This window comes from Mus musculus, chromosome 10 (assembly GCF_000001635.26).
Source record: "Mus musculus strain C57BL/6J chromosome 10, GRCm38.p6 C57BL/6J".
Classification (NCBI taxonomy): Eukaryota; Metazoa; Chordata; class Mammalia; order Rodentia; family Muridae; genus Mus; species Mus musculus.
In genome coordinates, this window is record NC_000076.6 from 82669262 (window position 1) to 82686380 (window position 17119).

Here is a 17119-nt window from a genome sequence, read left to right on the forward strand (position 1 = left end):
CAGTTTTTCATTTTTGTAGGGTTGATTTTCGTGTGTAAATTGGGTTAGTAAGGGTACTCTCTCACTGAATTCACACAGGATGAGGCCATAGGGTCAGCTAAAGGTCGTGTGTGTGTGTGTGTGTGTGTGTGTCTGCCTGAGTGTCTGCTTGTGTGTGTATCTGTGTCTGCATGTCTACATGTGTGTCTGTCTGTCTGTCTGTGTGAGTGTGTGCACACAGGGATGCAGGTGCCGGGAGATGCCAGGAAGCCATCAGCTCCCTTGCAGAGGGAGCTATAGGTGGTCTGCTGATGTAAGCTTATTGGAAGTGTGAGAACGCTGTGAGCCGCTTGCTGTGAGCTTGCCCTAGGTGCTGGGAACCAGTCTGTCTTCTGCAAGAGCAACCACTCTCTTCACCACTGAGCCTTTCCCCAGCCCTCTGAAGAGGAGTTTTTATGTTGAGCTGTTGGGAGCCATTTTTGTTCTAATAGACTGGATCAGTAAGAGGAGGGAAAGGGCAGTTCTCATCAGCAAAATGTGGAGAGGCTCAGCAGTCCCTCAGGACGGGGCCCCAAACCAAGAGTCTGGACATGAACTCGGGGTGGATGAGAAACGCTGATCCCCAGGCTCATACCGTCTGTGATGCCCCCCGGATAGTATCGACTGATGAGGTTTTGCCCTGTTCATTTAAGACAGGGTCTCACTTTGTAACTCAGATAGGCTCATAACTCACCATGTAGCACAAGCTAACCTCAAACTCACAATCCTCCTACCTCAACCTCCAGGTGCTGGGATCACAAGTGTGTGTAACACACTCAGCCCAGGTGTGTTCTAACAGGCCCTCTATGTGACTTTTACATGTGCTATGGTTTGAACATTACCAATCATTACATAGCATTACCCAATTGCTGCCCTAGGGAACATAGTCTATAGGCTGGCTCTTAGAGGTTAACCACATTGTTATTTGCCACTGAACCCAGTCTGTGAACCCAGTGGAAACCATAAAAACCACCTTCTTAGACGCCACACTTGCTCACCTGCTTTGTCCTTAAGCACGGCTCCCTTATGAACTTTCTTGTACAGAATCCCACAGAGTGTCAGGACCAGAAGAAGCAGCAACACTTGATTGACTGAAATGAAAGGGGAAGCATATCAAAGCACAGGAGGGGAAGTCCCGAATGGCAGTGTGGACAGCCAGACAGAGGACATGGGGCAGTCTGTAGTAATGCGTTGACCTGGTGCACTGTGGTCGGGCTCCTCAGAGTGTGAGGATGACCCAGAGCTAACCCAGGCAGTCTGATGGCCGAGGCCTCAAACTCAGTCACCCCAGGAGGCTGCCTTGCATGAATATTTCATCCATCTTGTAAACAGCATCATTTCTAGAATGCCTTCTGTGAGCCACTGTTAATTCAAATGCCAGTGGAGGATGTGCCTCAAATCCTGGCTCCAGGTAAGGGTCACGATGCTTCTAGGTCTCGGCCTCCCTCCGGTCCACGCTTATGATGCTTGCTTTTGGGATGATGCAGTGCAGCAGTTTTTGAGTACGGAACACACATTCCTGGCTGTTGGTAAAATGACTGGGGACATTTGTGTTCACAGAGTTATTCAAATCATGTGTGAAAAAGTCAGTCTCCGATCTCAGCGTTGCAGGCACGCAACACAAGCTACTCAAAACTGAACATTCTTCCGATCATATGCATTTTACAAATCAACTTCTTTTTGTGGCAGGAGGTAGATATTTTTTCCACTTACAGAAAGGATAGAAACTTTCTATTACAAAATGTGCTTATGAATATTAAGCACACGTGAACTAAAAGAAGACCTTTACAATAATGTGGAACACAGAAAGCACACAAATGTCAAAAAACTGGGAGATGTGACTTTGCCATAGGGTAAGCGTGAGTGTGAAGTGAGGGACACTCTGGGAGAGTCAGATATGTGACCCAGGCCTGTGGCCCCACTCACCAGGCAAAGCAGAGGGTCAGAGTGAGTCCAGCCTGAGCTACACTGTAACTCTGATGGGGAAGGGAAGGAGATGGGATATGAGGTCAGACGCAAACCTCATTCTCACCGCCTAGCTCTGCAAACTTAGGCAGGTTACCTAACTTCCCTGAGCCTCTATGGGCATCTCTGATGCCAATAAAAATAATAAAAAGTTAAACTATTTCTCTAAAGATAATTATGATAATTATTGGCTTATGTTAGTTTATTTTTTGACTCTCACGCTTTTAGGTTTGTATTTAAAAAAAAAAACAACTAAAACCAATAAACAAACAAACAAATAAAAATAGACCTTTACAAATGCTTAGGCATGGATGCAAATACTTATTTAGAGTGAGAAAATAATTCTAATCACAGGTTTTAAAAAATATATGATTCATGAAAATATATGAAATGGATTTACCACCAAAATGGTAAGTCCATTTCTAACCAAAATCTCAGCAAAATCCCACAGGAATCATCTTCAAGTGACAAATGATCACTTAGGAAATGACATATGAAAAGCACACACACACAAACAAACATACATATACACTCACATACACACTCATATATACATACATACATATATATATATATATATATACACATGTATACACACCTATACACATACATAAATATTCATACACACATACATACATACATACTCATATACATACATACACACATACATATATATATATACATACATACTCATACACATAAACATTCACAAAAATACACACATACACACTCACACACACACATAGCAAGCATCATCAAAACACTCCTCCAAAACATCTTTCTTCATAGTAATTCTTAAGTTCAGTTCTTACCTTTCCGTAGAAAAGCCATGTGCATCCACCTGGGTGAAAAAGACCTATGGATTGAAGAGTAAAAAAGTCATTCAAAACAAATCAATGCATTAAAAACTGCATCTCCTCTGGAAATCTGGTATGTGGTAAGTGTGTATCAGTCATTACTGGTTTGGATCTCGAATTTTGATAAGAAAATAAATATTTCTTAAATGTTGTCTTAGTTTCTTTCTTTTTTTGTGTGACTAGAGAGACAGTCATGGGTTCTAGGAACCGAGCTCGTATATTTTTGGTTGTGAGCCTAACCTTTAACGGCTGAGCCATCTCTCCAGCCCTAAAGATTTATTTTATGTATATGATTACACTGTAGCTGTCTTCAGACACCCCAGGAGAAGGCATCTCATCCTATTACAGATGGCTGTGAGCCACCATGTGGTTGCTGGGAATTGAACTCAGGACCTCTGAAAGAGCAGTCTGTGCTCTTAACCACTGAGCCATCTCTCCAGCTCTTGTCTTAGTTTCTTGTTGCTATAAAAAAAAATACCTTTCAGTGACAAAAGCAACTTAAGAAATTATTTCCTTTGGCTCAGAGTTCTAGGGTATAGCCCATCACAGCAAGGAAGCCAAGGCAGCAAGAGCTTGAAGCAGACAGTCACATCACACGCACAATCAGGAAGCAGAGAGTGAGGAACGCTTAATGCAGCTTGCTTTGTCTGTATAGCCCAAGATCCTAGCCTAGGGAATGGTACCACCCACAGAGAGCAGGTCTTTCCACCACTGTTAACATAATCGAGATATCCCACGGCATGCCCATAGGCCCATTTCCCACATAATTCTATAGTGCACTCAGTTTACAACCGAGCTAACATCACACATGTATAGCCTACTTCAAGAGTGATTATTCTGGCTGAACAAATGAGTCCAAATAGATGATCCTTTCTCTATTTCAGTTATTTTTGTTTGTTTCAATCCCTTTCCAAAAGGAGCCCAATTATTTTTCTTGGCTAGTAGAGAAAATGGGACTATATAAAAACATCACTTAAAAAAAGTCTCTTTATTAGAATGGGGAACAAAATACCCGTGGAAGGAGTTACAGAGACAAAGTTTGGAGCTGAGATGAAATGATGGACCATCCAGAGACTGTCCCACCTGGGGATCCATCCCATAGTCAGCCACCAAACGCAGACATTATTGCATACTCCAGCAAGATTTTGCTGAAAGGACCCTGAAATAGCTGTCTCTTGTGAGGCTATGCCAGTGCCTGGCAAATACAGAAGTGGATGCTCACAGTCATCTAATGGATTGAACACAGGGCCCCCAATGGAGGAGCTAGAGAAAGTACCCAAGGAGCTGAAGGGGTCTGCAACCCTATAGGTGGAACAGCAACATGAACTAACCAGTACCTCCAGACCTCATGTCTGCATATATAGAAGAAGATGGCGTAGTCGGCCATCAATGGGAGGAGAGGCCCTTGGTCTTGTGAAGATTATATGCCCCAGTACAGGGGAACACAGGGCCAAGGAGTGGGAGAGGGTGGGTAGGGAAGCAGGGTTGGGGGAGGGTATAGGGAAGTTTCAGATAGCATTTGAAATGTAAAGGAAGAAAATATCTAATAAAAAATTGAAAAAAAAAGTCTCTTTGATCTATAATACATACCCCATACCTGTCTTCTTTAATAAGGAGGTGTTTCCATTGTCTGGATTTCCCTGTGGAAACAGACCATCCTGGAGTGTGCAAACTTCACACCCAATCTGATCGTTCATTCATCACTAAAAGTCCAGCGTGAGATGTGCTGGGGATACAGTGTTGAACAAGATGGCCCTGGTCTCCATCCTCACGGAGCCTTCACACCAGTGAGCAAATCAGATGGTAAGACATTGCTGATAAAATGACTGGAGCTAAGTGCAGAGAAAAGGATTGGAGTCCGTGCTGAAAACGGAGAGCAAAGAATGGTGCTGGGATGAAGACTAATAGGAGTGGGGATTATAGCAGGAAGGAGGCTCCAGAGAGGCCACCCTGAGAAGAAGGACAGGCAGGAGTCAACACAGGGGCACACCAGGCAAAGGGAACCAAACGTGCAAAGACCCTGTGACTGGAAAGAACCCTGAGTGTTCTGGGAACAGCAAGGTCAGTGTGCACACCACCGAGGAATAAGTGGCGAGGGGATTGGCGGGGTTGGAGAGTGACAAAGAGGACAGATCCGGTGGTGCTTGCGTGTTACCAAGGCCATCAGTCTTTGACCACATTAAAGTCTCCGAACGGATTCCCCAGGGTGCAGGGGAGATGGTTCTGCAAGTGCTTGCTGCGCATGCGTGAGACTATGCAGTCACATTCTTGGTACCAACGTATCTGGCTATGTGTCTGAAATCCTCTTGTTGGGAGGCAGAGACAGGTGGAGCTCACTGGCTAGCCAGCCTATCTGGAATACCAGGCTTGTGGCTCAATGAGGGACCCTGTCGCAGGGCAGAGAAGCAGAGTGATGGAAGCCACCTGAAGTCCTCCTCTGACCTCTATACAAATGTGTATGGGTGCATGCACCTGCGCCCACTCACACACACACACACACAAACACACTAACTTAAAAATAAAATATAAATACTCCTAAGAAAAGAGATGGGAAGAGAGTGGAAACCCAAGGTCATACCCAATGGGCCAACAGTCTTTCAAGCTTTCCCTTCAGATTCTCACAGACAGTGCAACCGAGTAGCAGTGGGAAGCAACCCTCTTTCTGTTGCCGGGAGATCCCCTGGAAGAAAACACTGTCTTGTTTATAGAAAGACTTAGTGATATTTCCAGTGTTTTATGGTTGTGAAGAGTGCTTCTGTAAACACTTGGGCACAGGTTTTTGTGGGAGTGTGAGGGTAAACACCCCAAAGTGCAGTAGCTGAATCATTTGGTCGCTATATGCTTAGCTTTCTAGGAGACTGCCTGCCATCAGGGATCATCGGCACAGGCCGGCAAAAGGGAGCAGAGATGGCAGACAGGGGTTTGGAAGCCCCAGGAAGAAACACAGGGACCAGCCACAGCGAGGGAGGCAGATCAGCTTTACTTGGGGTGATCCGAGGCTTATATAGCTTTGGGGCAGGGGGTGTAGAAACATCCAGGATGGACAGAGATTTGAAGGTTACGGGAATGTGGCTTTAGCATTAAGAGTGCTAGCTGAATAGGTTCTTATCTGGAGGAAGGAAGTTGAACCTGTAATCTTAACCAAGACAACTTGACATTCTACAGACAGAGATGCCTGTGGGCTTGTGAACCCCCCCCCCCACAAAAGGTCAGAGAAGGGGAAGCCCAGCCAGTGAAGGAAGCCTCCATTATACACCGAGCTCAGAAGGCTATCTGGTCAACCTTAATTAACAGAGTTTCCCCACAACCACCAATGTGTCTCCAGAGTGGGAACACTTGCGTTGTGCATTGCCGCTGGTGAGGTAAGAGTCGCTGTGCTCTTCAGCACTTGTTATTACAGCTGTCACTTCAACCACCTGACACATACATGGCTTTCTCTTGAATTTCCCCATGAATATCGCTACTGATCATCTTAATTTATTTTTTGCCACATTCAGATACAAAAGTTTCTGTTTAAATCTTTTCCCACTATTTTTAAAAGATTATTGCCTTGTTTTTTGAATTTTCAAAGCCACTTATACATTCTGAAGACAAGTCCTTGGTTGGATATGTGATTTGCAAATAATGTTCTTCTGTATGTAGCTTCTTTTCACACTCTGGCTGAGTTTTGCTATTCAGTGTCTTGCTATGTAGCCAAGGCTGGCCCCCAGCTTGGAGTCCTCTTGCATCAGCTTGCAGAATATTGACATCACACATGCATACCACCATATCCAGCCTGATTTTTTTTTCTGGAGACATGATCTCATGTAGCCTGGACTAGCCTTGAACTCTGTTCTCCTCACCTCCACCTCCCAAGTGCCAGGATTACAGGTGTGCTTTGTTATGCCTGGTTTTATTTGGTGCTAGAGATAGAACCTGGGGCCTCTTGAACGCTAAACAGGACTCTACAAGCTGAGCTACACCTTCACCCAAACCCAGACAAATTGTGATCAGGCCCAACTCATTATTTTTATTTTTTAGCTTAATGTTTCAATTGATTATTTTGGAAATTCCACATAATGCACCCCATCTCATTCACTTCCCAGTCCTCCCGGGTTCACACTCACTCTTATGACCAAACCCAAAACAAAAGAAGAAAGAAAAATACCAAGTCCAATTTGTATTGCCCACATACTCACTGGAGCATGGTCAAACTCCCAGTGGCCAGCCCCTTAAAGATAACTGATTCCTTCCCCAGCAGACCCCCACTGGAAGCCACCAGCTGTAGAGAGCCACACTTCAGCATCCCTGTTACAATGTTTAATAGTTCTCTTCAGGGATGGAGAGATGGCTCAGTGACTAAGAGCAGATTGTACTTCCAGAGGTCCTGAGTTCAAATCCCAGCAACCACATGGTAGCTCACAACCATCTGTAATGAGATCTGATGCCCTCTTCTAGTGTGTCTGAAGACAGTTACAGTGTACTTATATACATAAAATAAATAAATAAATCTAAAAAAAAAAAGTGTTCTCTTCATAGCCTGTCTAGGCTCTTAGCTTGTCACAGAAACTTTCTATGTCTCTCCTTCTCAACTCTGAGTCTGCAATCATCCATACCATTGCTCCCTTTAGAGCCAGCGGCACCATGGATCATGGACTTTCGCCCAGTTCCTGGCTACAGAAAGGAACACGACCACTTTGTCTGTAGTTTCTCCATTTCTTACTCTTCTTCCTGCCCTGAAAGATGGTAGGCCTTTCCTTCCAATTTCTGAGTTCACTTTTAAAGAGCTTCTTCCCTCAGACCTGTCCTTCTCTAGTTTTTCGGGGAACACCACAGGCTTTGCAGACTCCTCTGCCACTGCCTCGGCCCCCAACCCTGCCCAGCATCCACGGGTCTCTCAGGCTCCTGGGAGCTGCCCTGCAGTGGTAGGAGCTGCCCTGTGGTGGTGGGAGATGCTCTGCAGTGGTAGGAGCTGTGTCAGCTCCCTTCACAACCATGCTTCAGGTTTCCATCCTCCATGCTGGTGGCTTGTTCCTGGATCTGGTTCTGCAGCATCTGCTCCTCCACCTGCTCCAGCAGCTTGTGGATGGGGTGGACCGACTCGAATCACTGGATCTGGGCCAGGATGGCAGCCGAGTTGGTCAGCCCATGCATGTGGAGGGACTTCCAGCCCGCTGCCTTTGCTGAGTGAGCCTCCTGGGCCTCCTTTTTTTCTTTATGAACTATGCTGTGATGTTATATCTAAGACTTTGGCTTAATCCAAAGTCGAGGTGATTTTCTTTTTGATCTAAGAATTCTATAATTTAACATTTATATTTTAAGTTCATTTAAAAAGATAGCATGATGAATATGTTCAATTCTGTTTTGTTTGTTGTTTTGTTTTGTCTTAATCAGATGGAGAGTTGGTTTTTCTAGGGTTATTTGCTAAAAAGTCTGTTCTTCCCACCAAGCGGTGGTGGCGCACACCTTTAATACCAGTACTCGAGAGGCAGAGGCAGGCAGATCTCTGAGTTCTGAGGCCAGCCTGGTCTACAGAGCAAGTTCCAGGACAGCTAAGGCTACACAGAGAAGCCCTGTTTTGGAAAAAGAAGAAGAGGAGGAGGGAGAGGAGGAGAAGGAAGAAAAGGAGAAGAAGAAGAAGAAGAAGAAGAAGAAGAAGAAGAAGAAGAAGAAGAAGAAGAAGAAGAAGAAGAAGGAAAGAAAGAAAGAAAGAAAGAAAGAAAGAAAGAAAGAAAGAAAGAAAGAAAGAGTGAAAGAGAAAGAGAGAAAGAAAAAGAAAACAAAGTTTTTCCCCCCTATGGGGTTGAATTTTTAATTTAATGTTTTTCAAGGATGAAATGTGTCCTCTCAGAAAGCAAGAGAGTTCACAGAACTTTGGGATTCTTCTACACTTGACATAATAATGGCCACAGATCCAGACAGCTATGACTGGCTAAAAAGGAAGGTGTAACGTCAAACAAAATCACAATAATGGGGCTGGGGCGATGGCTTGGTGTCATATGACTAGCTGGGTGTATTGCATGTGTGCCAGTACCTCCCACAATGTCCGCATGCAGACACAGAAGGGTCACTGGGGCTTGCTGGCCACCCACTCTAGCTCTTCGTTCAATGGGAGACCTTATCTCAAAGGAATAACATGAGTAGTGATAGAACAAGATACCCAATACCTCTTTAGGCCTCCTGGTGCAACCCCAGTGCACCTACCATACACACAGACCCTCCCACAATCACCTTGAAATGTCCTCAGATGTACCAACATCAAGAATCACCATGAAAAGGTTTCAGTTAAACACATCCCCTAATTCAAGTCCCATCACCTCACAGTCTCTTTACATGCTTTTTTTTTTTTTACACACTGAATAGGAGAATAGCTTAGTTAGGGTTACTATTGTGTTGATGAAACTCCATGACCAAAGAAACGCTTATAAAAGAAAGCATTTGATTGGGGGTTTGTTTATAGTTTCAGAGGGTTAGTACATTATCATCACTGCGGGGAGCCTGGCAGCATACAGGCAGACAAGCTTAGATATGTAACTTTGAGCTTCATATCCTCATCCACAGACAGGAGGCTTAGACACCCAACTTGGTGTGGGATTTTGGAACCCCAAAGCCCACCCCAAAGTGACATCCAGGGCTGCTTTCCAGACTCAAGAACTGAACTGAGACTCTGAATTAAGATACTATACAGGGCTTTTAAGCCCGAGATCCACAAGCATCTGTGCCAAGTTATTTCACCAATTAGGATTTAGGGGTAGGGGACTTCCTTAGGAACATGTCTTTTTTTGCACACTTATCTTGCTCCCATTGGCTGGAGTATTCAACTGTAGCAGGGGACTCATTTTGTCTAACATTCATGTCTTAATTTGTCAATCAGGATGTAAGTTATCATGGACATGTCATTTTCTACCACATAATGTAGGATGCTAATTCCCAGGGAGGTCTTGGGAACTTAAACTTTATTCAACCCCTTTTCAAAATGGAAGTCTTATTCCCAACAGCTTCTGATATTGGTGCAGGTGTCTCTCTTATGTTGGGGTCCATCCCAGGGGCAGCTTATCGAAGCAAAAACCATAAAAGCTCATACACAGGTGCAGGAAGTGCTGCCTGGCGGTTGGTTCGGGTCCAAGCTTATTGTGGCTAACTATACAGAGCAGTTCTACTAACTTCTATTGTGATTGGTTTCCAAGAACACTAAAGCACCGAGCACAGCAGTAACAGGATACAAGAACGTTTCCTCCGGGACAACACAGAATGGTAGACTAGACAGGTTGCAGTTGCCTGGGCCTTGACACTACCTAATGTATAATCCTTGAGAAGAACCTCTGACCTTGACATTTAACTGGAGGAGGCAGACAACACATAATGAGCTTCAGGATCCAGCAGCCGAGCCTCCATCGGTGGAGGATGACATGTGACGTACGCCAGGGTCTCTGAGCTAGAACGTGGTGAGAAGTGATGGGCAGTGATCCGGGCAACTCTCATTTCTAGGGACTTGAGGCAAGTCTTTAATTTACTATAAATAATCCCACCACACTATCCCTTTAATTTCCCTGGCCTCTCCTGCACACCCTAGGTCTCAGCATGCACCTGGGTGGCCCTCCCTCACCCTTACTGAAACAGCACATAGGGTAGGGTTTTTCTGAGATAGGTTTCAGGGCTCTTTTTTTTTTTTTTAATCCATTTACAACTTATCTAACTTTGGGGGAAAATGTCATCTCAGAATGGCCTCTGGCCACATGGTTCCTCCTCTTGCTGAAGGAAACCATGTGGTACCTTGGGAGAAACTGAGTCCAGAGTTCCTGAAGAAATTTCCCTCCTGAGCACCTCAACACATCTCCCCCTTACCCCGAACTGCTTGAACAAGGTTAGGTTTTTCTCTTTTCTTTCCTTTCTTTTCTTTTTCCTTTCCTTTCCTTTCCTTTCCTTTCCTTTCCTTTCCTTTCCTTTCCTTTCCTTTCCTTTTCCCTTCCCTTCCCTTCCCTTCCCTTCCCTTCCCTTCCCTTCCCTTCCCTTCCCTTCCCTTTCCTTTCCTTTTTTCCTCTTCTTTTCTTTTCCTTTATTTTCTTTTTCCTTAGTCTGAGACAGACTTTCACAGTAAAACTGGCTGACCTGGAACTCACTCTGTAGAGCAGGCTGGCCCGGAACTCAGAGATCCGCCTGCCTCTGACTCCTGAGTGCTGGGACTAAGGTGTGTGTCCCTATGCTTGGCTACGTTCAATTGCTTGCAGATACTTTGTTGTGGCCAATATGATGTGTGTGTGTGTGTGGTGGGAGTGGGGGGTCATTTGGGTCCATGGCTTCTTTCAATTCTTACAATTCTTTTTCAAGCAGAGACACAACTCTGTTCTTTAAATGAGGAAATGTGACTCAGAGACCCCAGGACACACCATACCCTGCCTTTGGAAGTCTCCCAATTCCTGCTTCAGGATTCTGAGGTTTCTCATTCTGTTTGGTCTTCAGCCTCCTATCAAATGCCAGCGTCACACACTTGGTCAGTGGTAGAACAGGTATTGGCCATTGGGGCTTTGAAAATGCACTAACCTCAAGGTCCTGAAATTCTCTCTAAGGGTCAATTTGATTCTATCCAGGGCCCGTGATTTTGGCTCAGGTTCACGGACTTTACTATGATGACATTTCACTGTACACACGTAAGGTGAACCAGGTTACTGTGACTATGAGGTCCAACTAGTTAACTATCAAGGGCTGGCTCAGCTGCAAAAGGGGCTCATCTTTCCTCATCAGGCTGCCAACTCTGAGATCTCCATAAGGTGAATCAAGCAACTTCAGAAAATTAGCACTGGCATATGTAATAGAAAGGCCCAACAACGAGTCGAGGAGGAGGCATGGTCCTGAAGCAGATGGAGTGTAGGAAGACCTAAGCCATGTGGTATCTCTTTGAGATGCAGAGCACTCCCACATGGAGTCTGCTTTATGGAAAGCAGGTGGAATGTGCCTCTGTAATAGACCGCTTGCCTGGCATGCGGTTTGGTTTGAAGCATTTGGGGGAAATGGAGCATGTTCAAATTGTACCCTCCTCACCTTATAATTTCATCTCCTCTCTGATAGCATGGCCTCGTGGACCTCAAAAATCCCAGTGGAAAATACAATGGAAATTCTGCAATCATAGGACCAAAATAGTGATGGTTCTCCAAGATGCCTGGCATGCTGCTAGGTTAGGAGGGAGTCTTGCAGTCAGATGAACCAAGGTTCAAGTCCTGGCTCCATCATACATAAGACTCCTGCCCTGGGAAAGTTGAGATCCCTCACCTGCACAGTGCCTATGAGATCACTTTGCAACCTCCATGCTTAATAACTAATTCAGGGGAAATAAACCTGGACAATCTAGTGAGAGGTTGTTGGGAAACAAGAAATTCCCAGTCTCGAAGTAGCAAGATTAGTTATGAATTGCAAGAGGAGTTTCTCAAGAATTGTGGTGGAAAGCCCCATCATAACAAAGTGAACAAACTTATCGTCATCAACAGCAGAACAAATGGAGACTCGTGTCCCAGGATGTGAGGGACACCAGGATTCTGTCAAGAGTAGGGCACGGCCAAGTCCGAATTGTGCTTCATTCTGAATTGTCTGGGCCTCTTTGAATATGTGGCTGTCTTGAAAGAAAACTAAAGGGCTGACTGCTGTTCAGCGAGCACAGTGTTCTTGCCAATTGCCTTCTAAAGACTTACATTTCTGCCCACTGACCGACCCGCCGTCAGCTTCAGCCAGAGAGGCTTGTTTTGCAGTGAGTAACTGCCAGACTCACAATATGTCAGATCACTGGGAGCAGGTGATCGCTGAGAACTCAGCCTTATGGGCATTTATATAACCCACTCCAAGCTCAAGGAACATCATGGCAGAGGCGGGTGGGAAGAACCTAGAGCCACAGGAAGGAGCAGAGTATTGTTGAACACTGTCTTCCAGTCGGCCCAGCACCTTTACACACTTGAACCCACAGCAGCTCTGACTCGCTGGATTGGGACCTGCACAAGATTGGTCCTGTCAATCTTGGCATTGCCAACCCATCCAATCCCACAGCCATGGAATTAAATAAAAATAAATCTTTTAAAAATATTGGCACATCTCTAGAGACTTGACAGTGAGATTAAATGAACGGCTCTTGGTTGCATATTTGAAACCAGTGATAAACTCTATTATTGGAAAAGGTAAGGAGATACCATTGCTCTGATGTTACATTTCCTCAGTGGGTAAACCATAGGGCTCCCTAGGAATGTATGCTTGAACACCGGAGACACATGCATATATGTACGTGTGATGGTTTGTATATCCTTGGACCAGGGAGTGGCACCATCTGAAGGTGTGGCCTTGTTGGAATAGGTGTGACCTGGTTGGAATAGGTGTGTCACTGTGGGTGTGGGTATAAGATCCTCACCCTAGTTGCCTGGAAATCAGTCTTCCACTAGCAGCCTTTGGATGAAGATGTAGAACTCTCAGCTCTACCTGTGTCATGCCTGCCTGGACACTGCCATGCTCCCACCTTGATGATAATGGACTGAACCTCTGAACCTGTAAGCCAGCCCCAATTAAATGTTGTTTTTATAAGACTTGCCTTGGTCATGGTGTCTGTTCACAGCAGCAAAACCCTAACTAAGACAGTAGGGTAACGGGGCCGGATGTTATAAAGCATGTAGAAAGGAAGAGATGGAGACAGGAAATTATGACAGGCACTAAGGATGAGACAAGTCCCTAAATAAGTGCTCACTATACTGTTCTGTAACATTTTAATGAATTAATATTTTATCTAAGCAAAAAGATCACAGAACACTCTTTAAACAATATGTAACAACAGCAGAAGCCTCATTAATATAAGGCACTGGCAGGTCCTAGGGAAGTCACTCTGCCTGTCTAGAACTCTTCCGTGACAAGTAAAACAGACAACTTTATTAGATTTAAGATTCTAGAACTTTATATGAATCACCCTTCAATGAAAATAACTGGGATTAAAAGACTCAGTCTTGTCAGGATGCCCGTAAATACCAGCCAAAGGGATCTGCAGATTCATTCCAGTTTTAGAAGGCATAGAAAAAATTATCCTAAAATTCACACAGAGGTACTGGAGCCCCATGTAGCCAAAACATTCCTGAACAAGAACTAAGTGTCACACTCCCTAATGTCAAATTACATCCCAAACAGTGTGACACTGGCATAGAAACAGATGCAGAGAGGTGGCACACAGAAGAGATGTCAACAATAAACATACACACAAAGTCAACTAATTCTCCACAAAGGTACCAACAATACCCAACAGGGAGAGTGTCACTGATCAGTCACTGTTAGTCAAAAAGTCTCACTGCTCACCTGCTGGAGATAAAAATAACAGATGTAAAGGTGGAAGGAGAGGACTAACCCCATAGAGTTGCCTCTGACCTCTATTGGCAGGCATGTCCAGTGGTTAGAGGCACTTAATGCTCTTGTAGGGAACCTCAGCTGCCAGCACCCACAGGGCAGGTCCAGTACCTCTAGGTCCAGGCGACCCAGTGCCCTCTTCTGCCACCCACTGGCACTGCATTTACATACTACATTACATATATATGTAGGCAAAGCACTCGTATACGCAATCTAAAAATAAATCTGCCAAGTATGGTGGTGCACGCCTTTAGTCCCAGCACTTAGGAGGCAGAAGCAGGCTGATTTACGTGAGTTTAAGATCACCCTGGTCTACAGAGCTAGTTCCAGGACAGCCAGGGCTATAAACCAAAAATAAGGTTGAAGAGATGGCTCAGAGGTTAGGAACACTGCTCTCCCAGAGGCCCTGAGTTCAATTCCCAGCAACCACATGGTGGCTCACAACCATCTATAATGGGTCTGATTCCCGATTCTGGCATACAGGTACATGCAGATAATGCTTACATATATATATATAATAGAAAGATTTATAAAAACATATGGAGTAGTAGACAGAAACTTGAATCCAGCAGAAAATCCAAGGTCTAAGGCTATGGAAGTGAATCTTTTTAAACATTTTATTATTTTAAACTATGTGCATGTGTGTACTTGTATACACCAGTGCCAATGCTCATCAAGGTCAGGGGCTTTAGTGAGCCACGTGACGTCGGTGCTGGGAACCTCACATGTCTTCTGTGTGGTGGTTTGAATGAGGTGCGCCCCATATTCTTGGGCATCTGAACACTTGGTCCCCAGTGAATGGCGATGTTTGGTTGGTTTAGGAGCTATGGCCTTGGTGGAGAGAGTATGTGACTGGGGGCAGGCTTTCGGGTCCGAACTTTACAGCATTCCCAGTGTGGTCTTCCAGCTTTGTGCTGTGACTCGTACTCAAGATACGGGCTCGCCACTTGTGTTCCTGCCGCCATGCCTGCCACTTGCTGCCATTGTGAACTCTAAAACCCTCTGGACCATAGGCCCAAATAAACTCTTTCTTCGACAAGTGGCCTTGGCCATGGTGTTTTATCACAGCAATAAAACGGTAACTGATACACTCTGCAAGAGCAACATATGCGGTAACAACTGAGCCATCCTGACAGCCCCTGTGGTAGGTAATTGTCAGCTTGACAGGATTTAGAAATCATCTACGAGGCACGCCTCTGCATGTGAGGGTGTTTCCCCGAGAGGTTTAATTGAGGTAGAAACACTCTGGGGGTGGCACCGTCCCATGGGCCAGGGTCCCAGACAACACAGAAAGGAGAAAGAAGGCGGAGCATCGATTCAACTCTCTTGGTGAGAAAGAAGGCGGAGCTTCGATTCATCACTCTTGGTGAGAAAGGAGTAGGAGCATGGATTCATCTATTCATCTATCTTGGCTGACTAAAGGTACATTCTCATCCCGCTGCCTTGCCATCTCTGCTATGTGCCCCATTAACCAAAATAACCCATTCTTCCTTGATTGTTTTTTGTCTCATGGCACGAAAAGTGACAGTGGGCCGAGTCTATGAGGAGACTGTCTGGGCTATCAACGTTCCTGAACGACGGAAGATGGTCCACGAGCCACAACCTCTCTTTCATACGCTCCTGGCACAGTCTAGCTCCTTCATTACTCCTGCCCCCACCTTAAGTATGCACACGTTCAGTTCCACTGTCCCCATAGCTTTAGCTCCTGCCGCCTGAAACCCAACATGAGCGTGGTGGGACATCCCAATCTTTGGTTTCCTTTCTTCTCTCTTACCTTCCTCCTGAGGCACTACCATGTTTTAAACATTCATAGTTTCAAATACTATTTACATGATGACTTCATCTCTGTCCCCAGCTCAAGCCTCTCATATAGCCTACATACTTCTAAATCCTACTGGACACTTGGCGTCACTGCCCAAAGGCATCCACATATTCCAGTCTGAGTTTCTGATATCCCCCCCCCAACACACACACAGCACACATTTCCTATAGTCTTTCCCAAACCAGTTATCCACAGCCTCATTTCTCTAATTGTCCCAACAAAAGAGCAGACTGGATGTTATCTCCCATCTCTCTGTGTGTCTACACAAACACTGACACACATCCTCTTTGTTCAGCTTTCAGAATACACCCAGAATTATCACCACCTCCGGGGCCTCTGCCTTGCCCATCAGACACCATCTTTTGACTGCACTACACTGCCTTATCTCTCTTCAGCAAGTTTACAGCCAAGCAGCTGTGGTAAGCCTGGAAAGGTGTGACTTAGACTATTGTGCTGGGTGCTCTGCTCTGCTCAAGACCATCCCTGCCATTCCAGGCTTCTCTAAGAGTCAGAAGGCTGACAGTGCCTCCCAGGAGATCTCACGTGAGCACCCTGGGCTTCTTGCCAGACAAACTCTAGCCTCAGGGTCCCTCCACTGCCCCAAATATGGCACTAAGCCTCCCCTCCCCGCCCCCGGTTCTTCATCTCCTCAGTAGCTATCTCTACTGGCTACTACATAACTAGGTTTCCCTGGTGTGGTGGTTTGAATATGCTTGGCCCAGAAAGTAGCACTATTAAGAGGTACGGCCTTGTTGGAGGAAGTGTGTCACTGTGGGGATAGGCTTTGAGATCCTCCCCCTAGCTGCCTGTAAACCAGTTTTCTGTTTGCTTTGGAAACAAGATGTAGAACTCTCAGCTCCTCCAGCACCATGCCTGCCTGAATGCTGCCATGCTTCCTGCCATGATGATAATGGACTGAACCTCAGAACCAGTAATCCAGCCCCAATTAAATGTTGTCCTTTATAAGAGTTGCTTTGGTCATGGTGTCTCTTCACAGCAATAAAAACTGTAACTAAGAAACCTGGTTACTGTTCCCCAAAATGATACATCAAAAGCCTCATAGAAGTTGGCACATTTGTCTCTTTGTTCATAGTCATGTGTTCAGCACTTAGCAACA

At 45.2% G+C, this 17119-nt stretch overlaps 1 protein-coding gene across 4 annotated transcripts in view; it reads right to left on the reverse strand.

The window, feature by feature from the left end:
* The window catches only part of Glt8d2 (glycosyltransferase 8 domain containing 2), a 43695-nt gene that overhangs the window by 18831 nt on the left and 7745 nt on the right, over nucleotides 1–17119 (reverse strand). For all 4 annotated transcript variants that reach the window (XM_006514255.4, XM_011243591.3, XM_030245335.1 and 1 more), the window contains 2 exons: nucleotides 2796–2839; nucleotides 1017–1109 (listed from right to left, as the gene is read on the reverse strand). In XM_006514255.4, coding sequence (XP_006514318.1) covers nucleotides 1017–1109; nucleotides 2796–2820 — 118 coding nt within the window. In that variant the 5' untranslated portion in view covers nucleotides 2821–2839. The remainder of the gene's footprint in view (nucleotides 1–1016; nucleotides 1110–2795; nucleotides 2840–17119) is intronic.